Consider the following 25,768-nt stretch of genomic DNA (forward strand, 5'->3'; position numbering starts at 1 on the left):
ACTATCACCTCATGAAAGGATGCGGTCTACTTACCAGTAACCCTGTATATATTTTGTATATAGTATTTTATTTTTAGTTTTTTTATAAAGATAGGTAGTTTAAGTTTGTATATATAGTATATTGATAGTAATTTAAATCTTTATACTATTATTATACATAAGCAAAGCTTATCCAAGTGCGGATATACTCCATCCCGTTCAGTGTTAAATCAATATATAAGTAGATACAAATAACCATGCCCATAAAAATGATCAAATGTGTTTGCAACTAATGGATATATTGAAGGTTACTAAATTCTTCAGCAAAGCCATCGGGATGGAGTTGGGTGTGGAAAAATGTTATGCATAGAGCATGTTGGGATAATGGACTCACTGGGAACCCAACTCACTGACTACATAAACTTTAGATCCCTCTCCTCAACTGAAACCTATAAGTATTTACTATGCATTGTACTCTTTGCATTGGCTTACTGAAGTGTTAGTTATCAAAAATATAATTATAATATAATGCCTAAATAATTACAAAAAACGTCTGATATCAGCTACCTTTCACCGCCATATCAGATATAGCTCCTATTTTTACATTTCAAAAGATAAAAAATGAACATTTGATTATATAACAACAAGATAGGAATCAACAAAACATAGTCTAGTCTGTTATCTGTCACCTGTCATATGAGTCAACTGCTAGAGATAAGTACCTGATAGTTTGTCGTTAATTGCAAATTAACGCGACCCTTAAACTGATCTTTAGACTCTGTAAAGGCTGAATCTGTAAGAGAGAGCGCACACTAACAGACTATAGAGTAGGGATATATATGGAGTCGGCCGATAGTTGGTTTGTGCTCGTAAATCAGTCATCATCATCTCCCAAGCCTTTTTCCCAATTCTGTTGGGGTCATAAATAAATATCAACATGAATGGAAGTACACACGTAACAACGGTCAGGCATTTGTTTGGTACCAGACCGACTGAAAATTTTGATTGAATTCATATTTTGTAAAAAAAAAAACACCTTCCAGTGCAGTGGGCCGACAGTCGGCCGACTGTTTACTGCCACTTTATCTGCAGTGTTCGCGTAGGCTTAAGGTTTGTGTGCACTGAAGTGTAATGTAAAAAAGGATATAATAATATATGCAGAAGGAAATATGATGATTCCGTATCGAGGATTAGTCTGATTAGATTATTTAAGTCTTGATATTGTTAATTAGCTTCCTAAATATTTGCAAACTAAATTAATAACGCAAACATTTTGTGGAAGAAAGAAAATGTACTGAATAATGAGTAATGAGTTTTTATTATTTTTAAAATAACGACCATATAATTACAAAAAAAAAAAGACTTAAAACACGGGCCAAGAAAATTGTACCCACCTACTCAATTTCTTTCTAAACCTATGTCGAAAGTCTGTATAACTTTTTTGCAAAAACACTGTTAAAGTTTATAAAAATTGGAAGTTCCTATTTTAAGTTTCGTTTTTGATACAGAGTTGAACAGATCATAATTCAGAGGGAAAGAAAATTATATTGTTACTACTTTAAAAATCACGAAAAACTCCAAAAGCAATTAAATGCCAATAGGTAACTGAAAAAATATTCCACTATTACGTTCACGACAATAAAAAAAAACTTCCTATCTGATGTAACGCCAAGATAACTTTTCAACCGTTTTAATATTCCGATAAGGGCCCCTAAAACTTAATTATCTATATCACAAGAATAGCACGCGCCGTAACAATGTTCCCGATATATAAAACGTACATACTTACATAAATAAAACGATTTAGTATACAATCTTCGTTTGCACTTATCATTTTGCTTAAAACCTTACCGAGAATCGCACCTCTTTGAAAATCGATACGAGAATCGGTATTTTATTTATATTCGTTTTTGAATATCGATTATTTTGCGAGTATTTTGTATTTTTTTTCTGATTAATTTGTGTTTGTGTTTCACCTGTTTTTTTTGGGATAATGGCTGTTAAAATGACTTCGGTGAGTATTTTTTTTATATATTTAATATTTTTCTGGATTTACAGACTGTTAACCAGAGATTTTTTTTGAAAACTACTGTATGTAATTAGGCTAACAAGACTTTTGAAAAGTTTTTCGATTTATTTTCGTTTAAAAAGATTATCGATTTTTTTCACGTTGCCATTGACTGAAGTTTAAATAACTTTATTTAATGTAGTTTAGTTACTAGTAAAGTTGAATAAACATTTTCGTCAGGTACCTAATGTAATTTTTGGAATTCTAATTCAAAATACTACGGATGTACCTTAATGAAGAGGATTCTATTTACTTTAGTATTGTGAATTACATATATAGAACTTTTACCTAGCAGTAAAAAATAAATTACCGAAGAGCCAAAATCTAATTTACCACAAATAAAAACGTGACAACAATTAATTAATCATATTAAAAAAAAACCGGATCCTATTAACAACTTTATCTCAATCGCAGAATTAATTGGCAATTATTTATTTTAAGAATCACGATATGACCCAGTGCAAACTTTTAATACGATAAAAATTCCGTATCTACCTCTTAACAACTCTGCATAAGTATAAATACTTGTATATAAATGTATATTGTATACAAAAGTCCGTTGGCGACCGTTTTGCTAGACTTATCATAATACAAACAAACAGATTTGTTTTTGTCTGCTTTTAATGCTTTTTACCTATAATTTGAGAGAATGTCAACAAACGTGTTTTTGAAGAAATGATTTAGTTTTTTCATATTTCGGAATTCACGTTAAGTTGTTTCCGTCTGCCATTTGACACATTTGGCAGTCGTTACGGTTAATCAGAAAGTCTGCCAAGGTAACTGGGTTGAGGAGGTCGGACAGGGCAGTCGCTCCATGCAAACACTGGTTCTCAGCTGCATCCGGTTAGCCTGGAACCTGACTCCAATATAGTTTTTAGGAAAATGCTAGGATTTATACCAAGTTGCTCCCATCACCCGTTATTTAAAGTAAAATCAGCGAATCTGCCGATTGGGTAAGACAGATTTTTGAATGCCGTAAGTTGGTGGTAAAAAATACTTGCGGGGAAAAACTTCAGTTTCTGTTTCCTATCCAGATTTGAAAACTATGTTCTCATTTGATAGTCTTAGGTGTTCTTAAACGCCAGGAAAGTTTATGTTGAAGATTCGAAAGAATCCGGAGTCTGAAAGACCCATTACAGGCTTTTATACACCTCTTTTATGACTCTCAGAAGTCGAGCAAAAAGACGCCACGCGAAAGCGAAGGTCTACCGACCGAAAAGTGAAATCTAGGTTCAAAGCTATTTACAGATAATTCTTTAATTATTGTAATTGGCATTCATTTGTGACTCACTTGATATAACCGTTAGTAACCTGTTCCTAATCTTCTTTCCTATGACCCAACACGTGGTAGTGGTATGTTGTAGGTAGACACTCGTTTGTAGGTGGGAGTGGATGGGGCGGAGCCAACAGCTAGATTTTTATACGGTTTTCTATAAGATACCGTCGCTCGCGCATCGTGGCTCCGCCCAAGTTTAGGTAAACTCCGCCCAGATTGTGCTTAAGTACCTACAAGTTCATTTTATCAGTTAATTGGTTGGTAGCTAGGTATGTACGTGCTTATTGTTCTTCGCACTTTAGATTTTAATGACCAAGTATCTGGTATCGAGTTATTTTCATTAATTGTATTAGGTATTTACTTTATTTATTTTAATCTCATTTCATTCATTACTTTAAAATTAGGACCTGTTAGAACTAACTTAACTACCCAATTTACGTGAAATCGCACGAATATAGCTTTTACCACACTTCTCTACTAAGATACTAGTCTATGTAGGTATTTGTCCCCGTCCTAAAGTCTTCATATACTTACAACTTTCCCTACCTACCTTATGGCATCTTTGTTTGTCTTTCCTTCCTCCGTGCCTTAAAATTTTAATTTTCATCACCATCAGTTTAGCCGTCTATAATTACCTCATATAAAAATCACCTCACTTTCCCATTAACATGATCATGCTTTAAAACACGTGCTAAATGATAATCATTATTGTAATTTATATTCGTACTCCGAAACGGAGGTTCAAAGACTATCGGGGTCTCGGGTTCGATCCGGAGCGAAGCAGTTTGCGATATCGTTACAGATCACTGAAATACTAACATTGTATTACGTAGTACTTTTGTACCTATTTATAGTAAGTAGCTAGCTTCCGCCCGCTGCTTCGCCCGCATAGAGTTCGGTTATATCACGAATTCTTCAAAAATCTGGGATAAAACCTATCCTATGTTCTTCCTCAAGGTCAACTCTATCTTACAGAGATCACCAAATTTTATCAAAATCAGTTCAGTGGTTTAGGGTGTTTTTCAGAAAAGAATACCCTGTGACGCACAGGAAATATTTTTTTTTTATTTCGTGAATTCTATTATATTTACTCTAATATTAAAGAATATATTGTTAACTAGCTAAATCTGCATTTTAAATTAAAATTATAAGATGATTTTAAGAAATATCAAAGTTTTTCTGTCAGCGTATGATGCATAGTATTCCTGAACGTCACAAAATATAATTAATTAAAAATAAAACAAACAAGTATTAAAACGAAATCAACTTATGGTAGCATAAAGATATACTTAAAATCTTTTAAAAACAAACAAAACGATAGCATTATTCTATAAGATTATTAAATAATCAGCTAAATAATTTCACTTTCGTCACTTCTTGGACACATCTCACTAGAAAAGTTGTTATTACTAATGATACCCGCTACAATTTCCAAAATCAAGCCTAGTGAGAAATTTTAGATACTAACAAAATACTATGATGCCAAAATAAACGCTATAAAATGAAAAATATATATTTTAAAACCATTTTTGTAACATCCAGAATATGGGACAGTGACTATTATGAAAATTTCGTGATGGATAAGAATAATTTGAGCAATTTCCACACTGCCGTTTTCAAAACACAATTACAAAGAATAAAGTATTAACTCACAATTTTTTTAGATATAGACCTTTACACACACATATATAAACAAAACCGATTAAATGTAAGCCTTTTCGTTTGATACCTACCACACGCGCGGACAGGACGCTCCCATAAATTATTTAATTGTACACTAAGCTTTACAATTCAAGATCGTTACGATTTTGTTCCGGTAGTATGTAACGTGACGCACAGGAGGTGACGTTTTCATCTCACGAGACTTTTAAAATTGAAAATAACTAATATTTATTTAAACTACCTTGTTTTTAGCCTTACTAATCTAATAATGATGAGTTGTTTATGTTATATACAGTGTTATAGAGTTAAAAAAACAATTTATTAACCTTTTAAATACTGCCACTATCCGGACCAAAAATTTTGCGCGCCGATGACGCCAGCATTGTCGTCACAGTTTTCGCCTTAACTGACTTTAAAACGGCAATGGCGGAATCCTAATACGATCATAAAGTTGCCAAGAAGGTAGAAAAAACACAAATTAGTAGATTTTGTCTTCAGTACGATATCAAATTCACCGTGACGAAACCGGATTTTCCGGAACAATGATTTTCGTAGGACAACATTAAAATAATGATATTTCTTAAAATAACAATAAATTTATGGCATAAAAATTAAAAATACGTTTTTAGAAATACAGAGACTAAGTTCAAAAACTTAAACGTACCTAAAAACGAATATTTTAGAAGTTAGATGTATTTGAAATCTCCAAGAGCGCCATGGGACACACGATATTTATACGTCCTCTTCAGGTTTATTTTAAATATAAAAATAACTATCCACTTTTTATGCTACATATCGATTTAATTGTACATTAAAATATATACCTAAATTAATCAAAAACTCACTTTCACACGTGCCATATAAAAAAATCAAAATAAAAATGTTTGAATGTGTGGGACAGGCCCATTTTGCTAGGGTCAAGTTTTCTGAAAAACACCCTTTAGACGTGAAAGAGTGACAGACAGACAGACAGACAGAGTTACTTACGCATTTATAATATTAGTAGGGATTGTACGTTTGTGTCAGTATTTGTACCAATAGTAGAGAAGAAGCACGTGGGTAAAAGTCATACGATTTGATTAGTAAGGTTAGGCATGCTCGGCTTCGACGATTCACGATTAGGAAGACACGTTAAATTGGTGTGCTCGCCTGTTGTTTGAATATCCGAAGCCAGAAAGTGTGACAGCCAGGCTTACCAAGAGGTATCGAGTTGTCCGGGTAACTGGGGAGTTTAGATAGGCAGTCACTTTATGTAAAACAGTGGTTCTCAGCTACATCCGGTTAGACTAGAAGTCTACACCAACATAGTTGGGAAAGGGATAATTATACATCTATGTTCGGGTACTTTCTGATAATAATAAGTAGTTACGAATAACCAATGGTTACAGGCATTATTTTATCAATAGGATATGACATCTAATCACGTATTATATTTATGTAACGTTATGTAAATACTATAATACCTACATAATTTACAGCATTCACACGATTAGAAAATGTAATGTCATACTTGATCATGCCGATTCGACATGTAATAGAGTATTAGATACCGGTCTACTAATATTTATAAAGCTAAAGAGTTTGTTCGTTTGAACGCGGTAATCTCAGGAACCACTGAACTGATTTGTAAATTTTATTTAGTGTCAGACAGCCTATTTATCGAGCACGGCTAAAGTTACTTTTCAAACAGATGCGCGAAGCAATTTCCAAGTGACGTGGGTGAAACCGCGGTAAACAGGTAGTTTATCATAATACCTAATACAAATCACGTGCCGAATTAACATTTCAATTCTCCATTAATCCAACACATTCACAATGATAAAGGAAATTATATCAAGGTTTTATAGTTTTTGTTGTAATTTGTTCTAGAAGTCCATAGTATTGCCGAGCACGTGGCGAAGTCACGTGCTCGAGGTTCGATTCCCATAGATATAGAAATTATTACAAAAGCAGTCCGAAGTCTGGAAGGTGCATCGTGTCACACGTAAATGTCGGTCCTGCTTGTGATCTCTCTCCGGTCGTGTCGGATTGCCGTCCCATCGGGCTATGAGAGTGAAGGAATGGAGAGTATCTACCTACATTTGTTATGCCAAGGGGTACCGGATCGGCTGGGAGGGAGGGATGTAGCTTATGTCATATGTCCGAGGATAATGAAAAAAAAAAAACAATTTAATTTATTAAAATAGACTGTCTCGCCAATTTTGTATAATAAAATTTATAAGCGGGAAATGTCTGAATGATCTTAGACTTTTGATAACATATTGATCGATCACGTAGATATTATCAAAATATTTAATTGGCGTGTCTTTTATAACAATGGTATCTGATGAATATCGGATCAGGTAGGCAGTTATCTTTAGTAATTACTAGTTTTGTTAATCTATGATAATTTCCAGCACATGTTTAATTAATGTCTATATTTTACTAATTCAGCAAAAGGTTGTAACGATAAAATTCAGTACACTTCCACTGAACTTTATTTAAGAACTATTTGTTGTATTGGGAGCCATAGAAAGGACATTGGTTAATTTTTATCCAGATGCGGGAAGTAATTTCCTCAGGATAGGGATGGGATGTGAGGAACTGCTGGTACCTACCATATGTATAGCTTTCCTTATAGCAAATACATGTAGGTATGTATATATATATTATGTATTCGAATGCCAGTAAAATAATAGTAGGTACATTTTATTTCTTATGAAGTCATTTATGAAGTCCTACAGGAATAGACTGGAAAACCATCCAAACATTCTGACTGCGCAGTTGATGAGTCTTCCAGTCAGGAGACTAAGGAGAAAGACTCCTAGAGATCGATAGGGATCTATTTAACGTAAAGGGCGCCTGTCGCTGGCCTGACTGCCCTACAAGACACAAGTTTTTTAAGTTCTTAACCCTATGCTGAATGTTCACATGAATAATTACAAAAAAAAAAAACATTTTATTTCGAAATAGGAGGAAATGCGAACCTCTTCCAAAATAATTTGTGTAAAAGCCTTTAATTATACCTATATTTTCTAAAAGTTTTATTTGATATAGGCAAATTACGTTTAATTATTTATTATTTAGTTTAGAATAGTCTAATGACGAAATCTTTAGACCGTTGGTCCATAATCGACAAGAACTTATAATTCCATTGCTTTTTAACCCTTCAGATAAGCAAGATAAATAGTCACGCAAAAACAACGCTAAATGTTTTTTACCTTTAATTAGGTGTAATTTTAGCGACAAGTGATAAATATGGCCCTCATATGACCCGGATCAAGCAGTTACTTTTAATTATTTACAGAGGAATGGCCTTAGCGTGTATTTTGTACTTTGCTAATCTAGACACACGGCAGTGTGTCCGCCAAGTTCGAGCAAAAAAGGCGACACACCGGCCGTGGGTTATATTACACGAACCATTTCGGGCCAAATTCGACCCCCCTGTAACTCAAAATCTATTTTATTTACGCATATCAAATTTCTAGTATCTGTTGAGACCCCCTCACTTATCTAAAATACAAAATTTCATTAATATACCTATTGTAGGTCTTGAGATATTGACGTCAGAAAATCGCTATTTTTACTATACACTGATTCACTTATTCACTGACTCACTCATCAAAAACCTAGACCACTTCCAATGGTCGTATTGACTTGAAATTTGGCATAGAGGTAGGTCTTTATGTCAAGGTAAAGGGAAAAATCTGAAAATGGCCAAGTGTGAGTCGGTTTCAAAATAATGAAGGTGTTTTATACCCGGTGTAAATTTATACCCCTAAGGAACTAAAACGAACTAAATTTATCTATATTTATATAATATATCTTCGAATGGTACAAAGGTTTGTATTTAGTCAAAGTAAAGTAAAAATCTGAAAACGGCCAAGTGTGAATCACTTTCGAAAATAACGAATGTGTAACTTTGATCCACGAACATAATATATGATAACATGTCTTGTCAGTCAGTTGGTAAATCTAGACATAGTTAATCTAGTTCATTTCTTTGTAAGAAACATAGTGCATATTAAAAAATCTAAAAGATAGTATAAATGAGACATTTCTTTAACTAACTTCATCATAAGAAAAAAATAAAATAAACAACCTTACAAAAATAAATGAAATCCCACCCAAAACAAAAATGTGAAAGACTGCCAAGTTCGATAATATGGGAATGCTTCGCCTATAAAAGAAGTGAGATCTGAATAAGTACCAAGTTCCATACACATACCTCAGTTAAAAATAGTTACTTTTTAATGATGATTACTTGGCAAGTTTTAATAGAAAATTAAATACTTGATTCATTGCGTTTAGTAGGTTTATAACAAGGTGTATGAAAACTTGCCAAGTAACATCATTAAAAAGTAACTATTTTTAACTGAGGTATGTGTATGGAACTTGGTACTTATTCAGATCTCACTTCTTTTATAGGCGAAGCATTCCCATATTATCGAACTTGGCAGTCTTTCACATTTTTGTTTTGGGTGGGTATATGTTTCTCTATTTAGTTTTATCATAAACTGGGTGTTGTTCACGGTTCGACCCAAGTTTCGAGGGAACTTCTGTTTTTAGATAAAAAATAGCCTATGTCCCTTCTAGGGTTCTAAGCTAAAATGATGACGTAAAAATTGTTAATAATGACATGAACCAACTAAAATGAAACTTGGTACCCACATCTTGAGAGTCTTGAGTCTAAAAAGTGCGCAGATCCCCAGGACACGGGAGTAACCGCAGGAAAAGACTAGTCATTCCATCACTCGATTAGCTAAACTCTTCAATCTTTACCTGTTTTTTCTTAATAAAGATTACTGGATTCGTGAGATAATGTGGGTATGTTCAGAAAGTAATGTAAAAAATAAAAAAGATTATCTATAGTTATCGGCACGAATCAAAGAAAGTTGAAAGTTGAAAGTTTCAGATTGATACACTCGTGCATCGGAGAGCACGTAAATGTCGGTCCTGCGCCTAATCTCTCTCCGGTGGTGTCGGATTACCGTCCCATCGGGTTATGAGAGTGTAGGAATAGGGGGTGCACCTGTGTCTGCGTAAATGCTTGTGCGTTTTAATATGTCTTGCGCAGCTAGGTATAATCTCCTTAAATTAGAATCGCCGCCGTGAACGAAATTAGCCTAGACGCGATTATTAAGATTGCACAACATTTCATTCATAAGTATATCTCCGCAAATATTTAGACAATCAACCAGTACCAAGTAGATAAACAATTAGAATTTTCAATCGCGTTTTCCTTGTAACACTTTCAAACGATGTCGATCAAAACAATTAAGTACTTCCACTACTCTTGCAAACTAGGTTATATCGACCACATAGTACTCATTTAATCAGCAATGGACCATCTTCTGACTTATCACAATTTATAGCTAAAAAGCCCTTCTTATCGGAGCTTGTTTGTATCGAATGAATTAGGTTACTATAGTACTACATTGTTTATTTTGATTCTTAGGTATCTTGTTTACTATACGGATAAGGGCATTGTTACACTCGCATTTTTTCATTTATTTGGCATTGTCACTATTCAATCGTAATTTCCAAAAATATATATATCTGATTCACCGATTCAGAATGATTCATTGACGAATTCCACCGTCACTGTTACACAATTTGTCAAGCAAGAAAATGACTGCGTAACTCAAGTAGGTATATTGGTTACAAAATCATTATTTTCTTGACCTTTCGCCATCCTGTTTAAACCGAATATTTGAACATAACAACATGACCCATCGTACGATTCATATAACCTATATTGGCTAAACAAGTACACATGCCCTATATTACAAGTAGCTTTTTATCATTAATTACTGATATTTATTGTTGAGTGATTGTCATAAATTATTGTTTTAGATAAAATTATTGTTTGGTTACAAAATAGGGGTCCCCTTCAACGGGTTATCGTATGGTAGCATTATGGCGCAAGTATTTTGTTTGTTTGTATGCAACTCGTATTGGGAGATGCTAACGGGACATTTAAAGTGATATGGATTTTAACTTTAATACTTGCAATATCGGAAAAATGCCGTTAAGCTTTACTTATTTACTGAATTAGAACACTTGTTACACCTTAACAAGCAAATTAATAAACATGAGTTTGAGTTCAAGCTTGACTTTGATTTTAACTCACTGAAAGTTATTAGTGATCTTTAGGATGAATGGTCCTTGAACTTAATTATTATACATAGTATCGTTTCATTGAGAAAACTTTTAGTCAAATTGGCGCATACTCGTATAAGTTTACATAGAATAGCTTTCTTTCAAGTGGCACATGACATGTTTCTGCACATGGATGAGAAACAACCCATAGATAGCAGAAATCGGCCACTGGCCGTTATTTTTTAGTTATCTTTTAGCATATTATCTAATGGAATTGTGCACATTCAGCAACATTTCTTCCAAATAGCTGATAGTTCCCTCAACTTACATTTGCTTCGTGTACAGAGCGCCTAATTCTATTTATGAATTGGTACCTTAGGATCGTAGGAAAGCTACTCTTTGTCTTAATTTCGAATCCTTCTTATTGAATCTTTTTGATTTCGACTTTTCAGTAACACTTATTGAATCTTTAATTTCAATGAACTCTTCCTAATGTGAATTTTCTTTGTCCACAGCTGTGCTCAATAGTGTGCATCCTGCTAGTGCTATGCCTGGCGGTGCTCGTCCGGGAATCGAACGCGCGACCCCCATGGCTGGCGCCCGGTAGTGGCGTGTTCACTGAGTCCGCTGAATGTCATACTGATGTAAGTATTATTTACTTATTATTTATAAGTATTTGCACTTTTTGTGGTTGTTAATTTTGTAGAGATTTGAAAGCTTACCCTGGGAAATCTATGCTAATAGGTGCCTATTTTAAACCTACTTTAAGCCTAAGATTACTCAGGAACTACTGAACCGATTCGAAAAAATCTTGCAGTATATGATAGCTTACAAAAGATATACTGCTGTAGCAGTATGAATACTTAGGTACGGACCCCTCCCCACTGGGGGGAGGCATGAGGGGCCTGCCGTAAGGCGGGCAATCGCCGGTGGGGGACTGGACGCCGTAGATACCCAGACCCCCTCCACTCAGGCGAGGTCGGAGTGCCGCTGGGCCTTTTTAGTGGGTATACCGGGAACGTCTGTACCGGGGAGCCCCACATACCCCTCTCCCGTCCCCCGACGGGAAGGGCATGCGTAATAGCATTTTTTACCCAGCGACAACATAAAAAAAAAGGGACTTCAAGGGTGGAATCACTGGCAGCAGGCGGTTACATAATTTCGTAAATACTCCAAAGTTAATTCTATTATAATCATCGATAAATAAAAGCTTTAGAGTCCGATTTAAAATAACCAATCTCAGTTCATCTATGCTTGATATACCATTTTATGTAAAGAAGAACCTTAGTTCAACCTTCTCTATAAATCCAACAAGTTTTACCTGGAAAAACTAAGCATTTATTCATCGTAATTTACGAAAAATAAATCTGTCTTCTCCATGTGTAACAAAGCATGACATTCATTTGTTTTATACTAATTTACGGCCAGTTTCTTCATCAAAAGTTAAAGTTAAAGTAATGTCTAAAGTAAAAGTAACGGTCAAATACGTTTTTTCAAGGCTAAAGTGACAGCAAAACTAATACAAAAATAGAATTCGACCGTTACTTTTACTTTAGACATTACTTTGACGTTTACTTTGGCTTTTAACTTTTGATGAAGAAACTGGCTGTTAAAGTGTTTTGTTTTGGGTGCAAAATACAGATAAAATGAGTCTGTAGATAATTAGGTTAATTCTTATCCGGTTGTTTATAAGTTTTGCAATATATCGTGGAAACTTTTTCTCTTCCTTGTTCTTGAGATATTTATACTTACAAGTAAATAACGATGTGTCAATGACATTTATTTCTGTTAACTTCGAATACCTAGTAGACATACAGGAATTAAACTCATCTTTGAGTAGGTACTTAACTGAAGATAAATAATTGTTTAAAAACTCCGTTAAGAAAAATAAAATGATAAAATCAATATGAATACAATAAATTACAGACGTTATTTTAAGCAATAGTTTATTTGTGTAAAAAGCCCTTTTAAGATTGTTTACCTACTCTTGGAGACTAAGTAAAATTATCAGTTGCGTGTATATTGAGAAATAGCTATTTCCCTAGACCAATGCAAGTCCGTATGATCTACGTTTACACTTACCTACACCGGATTTCAAATTCTTATTTTAAATCCCCAATGAAAACTTAGAATTTATTCAAAAGTCAAACATCACTAACTAATGCCTAATTCAAAGACTCTTTAAAAAAGTTTCCATCACCTAAATTCTATACCTTTTGCTGCAGGATGAGCTACTAGACCTTTGCCAGAGATGCGCCAAGCTCACCAAGTCCAAACTGGCATATCCAGCATGTTGCTCCACAGATCTTCAGGCCAGAAAGTGGTGTTCCGATTACGTATATTTCGGAAGAGGTCAATATGACTTCTACTGACCAATAAATAGTCATTAAGTAGTCATAAGTTTGAATTTAGGAGTGGTTGATTGACTGACCTTGTGACAAAAGATGAAGAAGGCATTTTGCATTTAATTTAAGTAGCAAGTTTGTTACTGATAATGTCTTCTTTTAAGTATTTTATGGACGTAACAGAGGGCGGTCTTTGAAAAGATACTGTGCTAGGACGAAAGGATTATTTGAATCGCTTTCACTGTAATTCAAAAAATGCAAGGAAAGAAACGGGTGAAAAAGGTTTGAGTTTTTGAGGTCGTTTGTAACACTAATTTCGATAATTTTGTATTAGAATTCTTTTCATATTTTTTGTTCAAATTGAGTAATCTACAACTAAAATAATGTTTAAAAGTATTTTTTTCAAAGATCCGCTATTCTAAATAAGTCCAAGTTTTGAAAAAAACTGCGCCGTCAGTCATACCGAACTAAATAAGTATGTATTTTATACATTAAAATGTAGTTATTTTTATAACAAAATGTTGTACATAATTATAGTGAATAAGCTAGGTTTAATTTAAGAGAGAGTAAGCATTTAAATCGCATAGACAGACACACATACATAGGTTAATTAAATATATTTCTTAATGTGAGACCATCTTGTAATAATCATAAGGATCAACTAAAAAAAAATAGTATTTCCGTAGAATTTTTTCTTTTAACTTTCTACTAAAAAGAAAATGTAATGTTTTAAGAACTTGCAACCTTTCACAAAAATAAACTGCCTATATTGGTCTAAGGTCACTCGAACTGCATTCTAAAAATATTCCGGAATATCCATTTTGTTTTGAAGAGATTATCAGCATAGCTAGAGGATGAGACATTAGTTAGTAAATATGGCTAGAATCGCTAATTACTGTTATGTATTACATATATCCGTGTGGTCACTGCACGAAACATTAATTAATATTAATTATCATTAAGCTAATTGGCAACCTTTGCGCAGCCGTGCGAATTGTGATTCATACACAAACATGTGATTTATAAACATGATTACTAAAATATGTGAAACTAAAAGTTCAAATATTTTTAGGATTTATTTTTTTCAAATTTTAGTTTTCACTAAAATAAACTACTTGTCATCATCATCAAAAATATTGTTAAATAGAAAAAAAAATGCGAAATTGAATCTGAATTGGATTCAAAAATGAAGCTGTGATAAAAATGTAAATATTTCTTTTAATGTATAATGTTGTAAATATTATTTATGTAAGTGTGCAATTTAAACGTCTGAAGTGAAGAAGTAACTAAGAATATAAGAATTTTAATATCTAAGTAAATAAAGTAAAATTACTTTTTACTGATATGAATACTGTTGTTTTATTTAATGGTGAATCCTTGTTACGTGTTGAGGATAGTCAATTTCTGTAAGTTTTCTTAACTTTAATTGGGTCTTGCTGTTCCTAATATTTTGGGGTTCATTCTCTGCAAGTTTTTGACTATTAGAAGGTGTTAGGTTTTATTAAAGAAGGTAAGACATGTATCTTTTTGGGGGACTCATGTATCAGTAATAAAATGAAATAAAACGACGATTAAAAATCCATAAATTAATTTAATAACACTATTCGACATATTATAACAAGTTTGTATGTACAAAACCTCATCTAATACCTTTATTAATATTTTGTTTCTATAAGTTTAGCGACATGTCGGAACCATTTCACTATTTTTGTGCATCTTTATAAAAAGAAAATAAAGGTATTTTTTGCTTAAGAATTGGTTCTAATGAGTATTAGAAAGAAATATATATCTTTTAACTAGGCTTCATTCAAAAAATGTTGACACTGATACCTATATGAAAAAGAAGAGTTTCATATAAAAGTTTAAATAGTGAAATAAACCCCCACTTGTCACAGCACTCGCATTGAGCGCATCTCTAGTGCTTTATTTTATTTAGAAAAAATACGAAAATATCGGCGGGAAACAAGCATTGTTTTCCAATCAGAAAAATAGAAAAATAAGACAAAATAATTGGATAGTTTTTCTAACTGGAAAACTGTTCGCCGACATTTTGTAATTTTTTCTCCCTGTTTATATTTACATTAGTACGACAGTTAAACTTATTTAAGTACGAAAAATTGTTTTAGTCTCACAAAGTTTTTTTATTTAATCATGATTGTAGAATGGTTAAAAACCTAAAATCGAAGTTGTACGCGCCATTTGTAATAACAAACGGAACTAATACAGAGTTAACATTTCAGACTATTATCACATTTACATCAACAAGGTTACAAACAAGTCGTGTTAAAGATACAAAATGTCACTAAATTGTAACTTAAGATACAAAAATGTGATTCGTTGTAATAAATCGTACAAAGATTGTCAAGAAACAAAAATTAAAGTAAAAAAATAAATGCCGATTGTGCTACGGGCCATCGTTTAATATTTAACTGTGAACACATCTACTCAATTGTGCAAAATTGCACGATTGCACAATACATTCCCTAATTCATCTATCTTTGGATAGTCTTAGGTCTTGCGACTAATATTTTTACACGATAAATGTAATTTACACTAAACTTTACAAAGATACGGTTTTAGCTAAAAATCAACTAATCTTTGTAGACATTCCCGCTTGGACGGATATTAAAATCTCTATGTGTTGTCAACCTACTTGAAGCTTTGCTGTGCATTTTCAAAATCTATTTTGTAGCTCAAAAAATAAATAAACGTACACCTCTTCATAAACTCGAAATTGCTAGTCAATTTTGAGCTACAAAATACATCCAACTATAATTGGCTATTTCAATACTGTTTGCTCTCGTAAATATAAATTAAAAATAATACTAAACTGTATAGATTTGGTATTAAAAACAGACTTCATAAGTGTGAATCTTTATAAAACTATTACATTCTTGATTCAACTGAATAATCTTGCTAAAATCATCCATATAAAGAAAAAAAAAATGGTATTTTCTCTTCACAAAAGATTTCGTTTGTAAGATATTATCCACATCTGAACTAGATTGGCTCAAATAGATCTAGAAATGGTACTTAGAAACTCAGTGATTCTCAAAAACTAGCACATAATAGCCACTGAAAAAAAAACTCAATTTAGAAAGATATCTACCTAAAACTGAGCTCGAAGTTCATCTGCAAACATTATCTTTAGTTGAAATCTTTTGATAAAGACAATTACAATATAATCTTTTTGCGTCTTACACGTGATCAAGTGTAGACAGATACTTTATTTATCTTGATAACATAGATATTCGTAATAAATGGCGGACGTGCAATTGATCAGGTATCTTCAGGAATAATACATAAAAAACATTGGATTAAAAAACATGTAACATGGATATTAAAAGAAGTTAATATTTGCCATATCGGGTAAAATGTATAGTTTCATCAGTGGGTACTATTTTATCAGAAATATCATTTTTCAGACAGGTTCGTCCGGTCGGCTCCGGTCAAAATAAAATAAATTTAGCATAAAATTCATACTAAACTGACAACTAGATCTTTTGGTAAGTTACATTTATATAAGAAATCTATTTTTATTTACAATTTTACGACAACCTTCTAAAATGTACAAATACCTACAGTATTATTCCAGCAATGTAATTTTAATAATTTTTTACTAATCATTTGATGTTGATCACTTGGTTGTCCAAAGATTCTAAAATACAACAAAAAGTAGAAAAATAAAATACATTAATTAAAAAGGAAAAATGCAAAGATATACATTAATTAATGACAATTCAACAATTTAAATTAAATTACTTAATACAAAAACAACGAAATGCGATGACATTATTGATGCTAAAATAAATACAAAAAAAGTTAGTTACCAGTTACTTTCAAGTTCTTAACAACAGAATTTCACAAAGCACCAAGAATATTTTGGCAATTTTTTTCCAATTACACCGAAAACAATTGGAAAAAAACTTTTTCCTTCGACAACCAATTAGTAATCACAACATGTCTTCGTTCTGTTTATCGTAAATTTCCTGTAATTTTTGTTGTTCTTTTACTTTTTTCATTTGAGCGTAGATCGAGGCTGCTTTGTAGTTAATCGGCCCGTAGTCTTTCATATCAGCGTCTGCATAAATGAATTGGTCTTCGGGTCTGAACGGCTGAGAAACAATTGGAAAAATATGTCAGATTTTTTTTTCTACAAGTTCTAAAAATACACAATAGATACAAAAAACAACATACATAAAATATAATGGTAATATGTGTTAAGTGCACAGCTTTTTTACAAGCTTTTTTTTAATGATTAAAATAAAAAGCTTTGTTTTATTTTAGTTTTTAGTTTGCGATTAGTTTATAAAAATGAATCATTTTTTTAGATAAGTACCAAAAAATAAAATTTCGAAAACAGTGTGTTTTTTTAATTTAAAAGCGATGAACTAAAAGCTATATGATTCCGAAATGAATTTTGAAAAATAAATGTATTACCTTATTTTAAAATATGTACGTGTCACTCTTGGTAAAACGCTCCTAGAAGAAAATATAAAACGTCACAACATTGCGAAATACATGCTTATTGGGATCTCATACATTTACAAAGAAAATGGGCATTTTGTTTTATGAACCTCCTTCAAATCATATGAGCAAATTAAGGCGCAGAAAACTACAAATGAAAATGGACTGTATTCCCTAGCATTAAAGTTTAAAATAAGCAGCTTAGGTGGGCAGCAAATGAATATTGTAAATGTATGAGTTATAGGCGATTTTATTATTATTTTAGGCTTTTTCGTGGTGTCGGAAATTTCATGCTGTGAAAGCCAATTGTAATCCACTTACGCACATATTACCATCACAACATTTTATTGAAAGAGTTATCTTAATATTATTTTATCTTTGATAATACTCATAAATAATAATTAACGTATCAACTCAGGTTGTAAATTAAATGTTACTTTAATCTTTATGTTTAATATATAAGTGTCGAATATAATATTTTATTAAATGATTAAGATTTTTGATAATTTCTAGATAATAGAGATTTGTCTTGATTATAATTTTGGTATTGATTTTAATTATGCATTTGTTGATTCCGTGGACAGATTAATGTGACAATAAAATTGTTGTTACTAATCTATATATTAAAAAAATATATATATTTCTTAATATGTCTGTCAGAAGTTTTAAAGCCATTATTAATCTTGTCCACAGAATCATTCTTAAAACTAAAAGCTTTAATAAAAACGTTGAAACTCACCTTTCAGACATCGATCTCATTGAATTTGAGAGTAGCATAGTCACTTCTAGGCTGCGAGTGACCACTTTTTCTCTGATTACTAGACATATTCTTATAGCTACTGTTAGTATCTTTGTTAGTACTATCTGAACCTACTGTATACGTATCATACAAATGTCTATTTGAATTGACGGTGTTTTTAAACTTCATATTATGATTACCTAAAGCTAAATCAGCGTACACTAACTTTTTTTGTTTAGGCTTGTCATCTTTCGTGCCCGAGTAATTCGAGCTGAAATTCTCGGGACCTAAGTTTCTCGTTGAGTTTGATATGTAGTTGCCTTTAAGCAATTGCAAGTATGACTTTCTTTCAGACTCATTGTATTCTGGTTCAGGGTAATCGGGTTTCTGATAGTTATCGTAAACGCCGACACAGGACAGCTTCTCTCTTAAGCTTTCAGACTTTTTTAAGCGGTTTAACTTTTGGCTGTTCTTTTCTCTCGTCCTGTTTAATGTTTTTGTGTAGTATTGTGCTTCCGAAGGCTGATAAATAAGAGGTCCTATAGTATTGTTGTAAGATCTCTCCTGGTCTACTGGGATGCGCTTGTCTACTCTAATAGGTTGGAAGTAACAAAAGCTATGATGTTTTTGGAGCGGTATTTGAAAGTTTTTCTTATTCTTCCCTTTGTTGCTTAAGTTTGTGAAGTGGTTACGTTTTTGCATGTACTGTTGTTGGAGTATGTTAGTATTCTGAAAATGAAATTAGTTTGTTAGTGATTAGCACACACAAATTAGCCAGAAGGAACATAAAAAAGAAAATGGTAAATAAGCTTTTTATACCTGACCGTTATCACTATCCACTGTTATTGTACTTTGTACTGAATGACTACGTTTGACTACTGATCGCTTTGGCACCGGTTTCTCCGTCAATTTTGGTATTTGTAACATCTTATTCGGAGGTATCACTTGCTTCTTTGGCAACCCAACTTTGTTTATACCCTCATCGTTCAATTGCTTCACCACAGATTTAACTAAAGAAGTAGATGGTAGTGTAATTGAGAGATTTCTTTTAGGAGTAGCTCCTATAATATTTGGTTTAGAGATATCAGGGTTTTCATCATTACCCTTATCTTCATCACTTTCTTCTTGTTCAGTTTGTTCATCAGTCTTACACAATTCGAACTTGGTTTTAGAGATATCTTCGGCAGATTTTGTTGGTCGCACAGGAGCATCAATAGTATCAATGGATTTTGAAAATTTTGTATTAATCAAAGGCATAGAAAGATTTACGTAAACGTGATCAGTTTTTGCAGGTGAAGAAAAAGGTGATATTTTTGTTCGCGGTGCAGGAACTGGTCTGTTTAGAGAAGTGGTTGATTTATTCAGTTCTGTTTCATCACACACTTGAATGGAATCTGTTAGGTTTTCAAATTGTTCTACTCCACTAATGTTAGATTTTACTTTAAGTAAAGACGGACAGTTTACATATATCGAATCTTCGGCAACAGGTGAAGGGTTTTCATTCTTATTATTATTGATTTCATTGAAATTCTCTCCGTATTCTGTGTTTGGATAAAATCTTTCGATATTACGTTTTCTAACAACTCTCATTGATTGGAACTGTGGTGGCTTTCTCTGAATCCTCGTGTTTAGGGATGAGAATTTTCTTTTGTCACCTTCAGGGATTTCTTCGTCTATTGTTGGGAATTGTTTTAAGTATGAAGGTTGCATTGGAGGCAAATAAGGATTTAGTAAAACTGTCTGATGTAAAGGATACATTTGTTGTATTGGAGATAATACTGGAATCCCATAAGAGTATTGTGAATTAGAAGCCATGGGGTATCCTATAGCATTTTGTACAAATGGTGGGCAAACCAATCTTGGTGTGAACGATGGGTTAGTAGTCAATTGTTTTTGTAAAGCTTCAATTCCTTTGGACGTTTTAGGGTTTGTTTCGACAACTCTAGGTTGGATCGCTTGTACAGGCTTTACATGCAAAATTATTAAACATGAAACAAAAATAAATGCAAATTATAAGTTAAGCAAAACAAACAAAACAACATGAATATTAATAGTAAGTGTTGGTAGTTTTATTAAAATGGTTTTTCAGTTTGAGTATTTCAGTAAAACATTATCTAAGTGACAACAATTTTAGCTCGATGATCTTTTGAAAGTGTCATTTAGGGCAAAACTAACTTTAACTATCTTTACTGTAATACCAAACGAATTGTAGATGATTCTAGCAAATGATCTTCAAAATGATGACCAAAAGTACCTTATTGGGGGGTTGTTGTAGTCCGTGGAACGGTAGGTTCTCATAGAGACCCGGGTTGTCCGCTCCAAGGTTGCCATTTGCCGCATTATCTACGCCATTCGTAGGTGGGCCTGTTGGGAATAATAGCACAGTGAGAATTTTGGAAAGTATGATTTTGAGAATATTTAGGAAAGTATGAAAGTATAATTTTGAGAACCTTGGACTTGAAATTGATGAATTTGTAGTTCTTTTGTACTCTTGGTGTCATTATTCGGCTGATGAAATAATCAAGGATCATACCACTGCTTAGAGAGTAATAATTCGCCTTGCAATAGAGAAATGTAACGCCTAGCCAGCGCTTATAGATAGTTAAAACCAGTCATGGTATAACTCCTGATTACATATCATCTAATGGAAAATTTTATCTGGTATAACTATTTACACTTGTCAAAATTAAGTTCTCTTTATGGCACTATTTATCTTCTACAAAACTAAAACACACATCAAACAAAAGCCAAAAAAAGCATGCTCTACTCACTGTCACCTGGTTTCTTCCTCTTTCTCGTATTTCTCGGCTCTTCATCACTAAAAGGCTTAACTTTGGCACTAGTTGTGACTATCCTATCAGGCCTTTTGAACGACACAACTAAAAACATGCTCACATTGAAAAACATTGCAAAAAATAACGTGCTTTTAGCGTTTAAGCTTAACATGCGTGAAGCAAAAGCGATTCGTGGAGAATTAAATGTAGTTGCAGACTTATTCTGATGAGCCCATTTTGTACATAGATAATAGTGGTCAATGATAGTGGCATTTCAGAATACAGTTTGAAGGCAGAAATAAAAGTCATAGTAAAGTCTATTCTATTAATAGATTTGACTGTCACCAAAAACCAATGTGCAATCAACCAATGGGCTCATTTGAATAGCCAAAAACAGTGTGAAAATTTCCAATTAATATAGCCTGTGGTGGGTACAGTTCATTCTCAAGCAATGTAAGTTAAAAGCAAAGATAAACAATGAAGAAGAATTGGAATGTTTCAGTGATATTAGTGTAGTGTTCGGTGATAATGTGTGATACAATAATGCAAAGTAAAACAAAATTAAAGATAAAGCTTTTGAAGAAACAAAATTGAAGAATGTTATAAAAATTTTGGCTGATTTAAATATTGTTTCACTCATTATCGATAAAGAAATTCATGTTTTAGACATCTACCTCCTTCAGTCACGATAATATTAGGTTTTTCACTTTGAAACAGAGATCGTAATCTATTCTTATGTACGACATATCCCGGTTTATTCATATTGACTAAAGACATTGCCCTTTTATTACTTTTGTTAATCTTCTTATATTTTCCACTATCGTCATCGGAATCATCACTTTTCCTTCGTAGATTCTTAAATATACCCGTCACAACATTTTGTCTTGGCTTTCCATCCTTTTTAGAATATTCAACTTTAGGCGGAGACTTTTCTTCAGGCTTATTTCTTTCTAACAGTCCCAAATTAGATTCTTCAGCATTAGTTTGCAATCTCGCTTGATTTTTAGGACTAAGCGTATGATTCGAATTGACGTGTACTAAGACACCTGGTTTCAAAGGCCATTTGCTGGGTGTCACTACAGTTTGACCTTTATTGCTGTCAGCTTTAGGTTCAGTTTTGGGCGTCTGTAGTTCTGTCTCTTGATTCGTTTCTGATTGGGTAGTATTTTGTTCAGTTGGTTTGTCTTCTATTTTGTTCATTTCTAAGTTGTGCGGGTAGCTTTGGGAGTCAACCAATCTTGTTCTGTCTGATGTCTTTGGGCTAAACGACAGGTTTAGACGAGGCGATAAAGCAGGCAATGCTTGTGATATTATAGACTGAGCTATCGACACCTCGTTAATACAGCTACCGTCAGGACTGAATTTGAAAATAAAAAAAGAAATAAAAATAATGATTGAATATAAGCGGTGGAAGTGTTATAGATATTGATAAAACTAAAAATGTTTATGTTTTGTATGTAAATATAGAAAACGATATTGACAAAACTTGACCTACTCGAGGTTTTAAACTAAACCTAGTCTTAACAAAAGGAAAGATTTCTGCATAAAACGAAACAAATAATCTGAACAATACTTTAAAAAAATTTACCAACGAAGTAAATAAAATAAATAGATAAGGTTTATACTATATACGTAAACTACCTACATAAATATAACAATAGAAAATAAATATAATATATACAAACAAATTAATTACCAAGAAGAATGCTTTCCAAGTCTCAGATCATGCATCACTCAACAAATACTTGTACAAAAAATTTTGAAAAAATTAAACTACATCAAATTTTTCTACTGTGGTCACACTTTACGCCAAAAATTCAACTAGCCAAACAGCTGCATTAAATAATAAGAAAGCATCCTCCAACTAAAGAAAATATTTTAGAAATTTTTAAAAAATATTTTTGTTAGCATTTTTTTTTGAAAATGTACCTGAAGTATTAATTGTGGTCAATCTGAGAACATCCGGGGTAAGAGCGGTTAGGAACCTACACATTAATTATTATTATTAATAATTAAATAGTACACGATAATACGATAATACATATAGTTTTGAAATCAAGTGTTATTTTGTAAAGAGTAATAAAATAAAAACATGCTTCTAATTTTTTTTACTATTATCAAGCTCAACTTTGCTGCTAAAACTCTGCTGACTTTATGATTTGACAGCTAGTTTTCAAAGACCACACACCGGCGGTTTACAGGGCCAGGGGCACCGAATGTTTTGTGCAGTTGACAGTAGCAAGGGAACATAGCGTTGTTTGTACTGACTGACAGCATTTGTCAACTGCACCAAAAAAAGTCGGGCATATAACAACGCGACAATTCAAATTGACAATAACAAAATTGGAAAAATAAAATCTGAAGTATCGAAACTATAAACTTTTTTTTATATTAATTTATCAATCCTTGAATTAATTACTACTACTGTCAAACCATAATATTTTTATTATTAAAGTAACCAGCACATTTTAGCGCCAAAAGACTCTGAAACCAAAACTATCAGCCGTTGGTCCAAGCATAATTATATTATAGCGCTTCACTCAAACTCAAACTTTGACCTTGGGAACGTCGTTGACCTTCTAATGATAGGGTCTCGTCATGGGCACAACTACTGGTGACCTTGAGGGAGGCATTGACAATGTATGCCATGAATCTGCTCGGACCAATGGCGTGGCTGCAAAATTTTTGTAATTTTTTTATAAAAAAATAATAGTAAATGTTTTTTCTTTTTCGTAATTTATAAAAGATAAATATATAAAATATAAAGGAATCTAAATATACATAAATCAAATATGTTCGAAAAAAAAAATAATGTGTAAGCTAAAAGGATAACATTTTTTGGCATCTAACTATAGGTACTATTTGGTTTAGAATTTAAAGAATAAAATTAAATTGGGGAACTATGCTTTATCATTCTAAAAAATAAGGGTTTTTATTGTTAGAAAGTTTCTGATGAATTAAAAAATAATTTCAAAATAAAAAATAGACGAAGAAGTGAAAAATGAAATTTTAAGAAAACTTTCTAACAATACCTAGATCTATAGAGGTTTATAAAAATGACTAGTACTAGACATTCTAGAAGAATAAAATTAACAAAAAAATAAAAAACTTGAAAAGAAAAAACTTACTTCTCGCGCTCCTCTAATTCGACGGGATTATTGTCTATATGTTTGTATGTTAGTCGATGTCGTGTTTAGTAGCAGCATCCGGGAAAGATAGGATGAAGAAAAAAATAAGTTAGTTTTTGCAACACAAAAGAAAAACAACGAAAAACGCAAAAAAACTTCAGTTACATGTAAAAATGACTTATGTTAATGGTAGTTTTTAAATTACAAATGAATTTGAAAAATATCATGATATTATAGAAACTATAGCGAAAAACAACATTGATCTTTCTGTTACAATGCTTGAATGAGAAAAGATGATATTCAAAAAACATGTATTAGTTAATCAACATTTAGATTTTTATATTACAGAGGATATAAAAATACAACACTAAAAGAATCAAGCAAAAAATTCACTATCAGTCTTTATGACATACTAAACGTTTAAAGATTTGAGCACCTTTCAATTTCATTAAAAAAATAATTTAGCATAGTAAAATTATTTTTCAATTCACAGTCATATTTTTATCAATATTAAAATTTTTCTTAGCTTAATGATTGAAGTAAAACAATAAAAAACGATGAACACTTTTGTTTATGGAATCCTTATGGAATCTAAAATTTTCTAGTTACTTGTGTCTTTAGGATAATTTTTTATTCAACAGTGAAATTTTTCTCTTAACAGCTTAAACTACTCAGTCTACGTGCAAAATATTGTCAAAACGACTCCTATATACAGCTTTCCAAAAATTACAAATTCAAATATTGATACAGGTTGTCAGAAAGCCTAACAATGGTATATTGAAGTACTTACACTTAGATTTGGCCCTCATTCGCCGGCAGATGCAGATGATGATGATGCAAAGAATCACGGTGATGACAAGGATAGCTAGGGCTATCCCTCCAATGAGGATGAGCTTCTGTTGGTCACGCCACCAGACTTTTGTACCTGGGGATTAAATATAAGAGTTAAATGTTAAAATAGATGGTCGGAGACTTTGTAATCACCATCCGATTTCAATGGTATGATGTTATTTTTTTAAGGAAAATATCTCTTCTATAGGAACATGAATATCTAACGATGTGTGACTAAAAGAGAAAGATTACGGGACGTAAAAATAACTTGGATTCTTTCCTGTAATTGGTCTATAGCTAAAGATTTGGTATAACTACGAAATTAAACGGTTTTCAAACAAAGGGACAGTGAAACAGAGAGAAGAGAAGACTACAAAAAAAGAGAAGAGAAAATATTTTAATAATATCAAAGAGGGAA

General features: G+C 32.5%; 2 protein-coding genes across 6 annotated transcripts in view; one reads left to right on the forward strand and one right to left on the reverse strand.

Annotated features, from left to right (window-relative positions):
• The first annotated feature begins 1,745 nt into the window (after window positions 1-1,745).
• On the forward strand, window positions 1,746-14,760 carry LOC124642908. The gene is made up of 3 exons (XM_047181660.1): window positions 1,746-1,993; window positions 11,582-11,710; window positions 13,292-14,760. The coding sequence occupies exons 1-3, from the start codon at window positions 1,973-1,975 to the stop codon at window positions 13,436-13,438; spliced, it is 297 nt and encodes a 98-aa protein (XP_047037616.1). The 5' UTR covers window positions 1,746-1,972; the 3' UTR covers window positions 13,439-14,760.
• A 222-nt stretch (window positions 14,761-14,982) lies between these two features.
• LOC124642905 (hemicentin-1) overlaps window positions 14,983-25,768 on the reverse strand; it is a 470,700-nt gene continuing 459,914 nt past the window's right edge. For 2 of the 5 annotated variants that reach the window (XM_047181655.1, XM_047181654.1), the window contains 3 exons: window positions 25,310-25,444; window positions 20,872-20,981; window positions 14,983-17,526 (listed from right to left, as the gene is read on the reverse strand). In XM_047181655.1, the coding sequence (XP_047037611.1) occupies window positions 17,365-17,526; window positions 20,872-20,981; window positions 25,310-25,444 (407 nt within the window). In that variant the 3' untranslated portion in view covers window positions 14,983-17,364. Of the gene's footprint in view, window positions 17,527-17,851; window positions 17,894-18,357; window positions 19,347-19,436; window positions 20,583-20,871; window positions 20,982-21,388; window positions 21,497-22,065; window positions 22,749-23,949; window positions 24,066-24,519; window positions 24,554-25,309; window positions 25,445-25,768 lie in introns of those variants that run through there. The other 3 variants (XM_047181658.1, XM_047181656.1, XM_047181657.1) reach the window with 3 other exon arrangements.

This window comes from Helicoverpa zea, chromosome 26, assembly GCF_022581195.2.
Source record: "Helicoverpa zea isolate HzStark_Cry1AcR chromosome 26, ilHelZeax1.1, whole genome shotgun sequence".
NCBI lineage: Eukaryota > Metazoa > Arthropoda > Insecta > Lepidoptera > Noctuidae > Helicoverpa > Helicoverpa zea.

Excerpts from the sequence above, each read along its gene's own strand:
- LOC124642908 (XM_047181660.1), top strand. The coding sequence starts at position 1,973 with ATGGCTGTTAAAATGACTTCG. Across the intron at positions 1,994-11,581 it reads TGGCTGTTAAAATGACTTCG|CTGTGCTCAATAGTGTGCAT; the intron begins GTGAGTATTTTT and ends CTTTGTCCACAG. Across the intron at positions 11,711-13,291 it reads CCGCTGAATGTCATACTGAT|GATGAGCTACTAGACCTTTG; the intron begins GTAAGTATTATT and ends CTTTTGCTGCAG.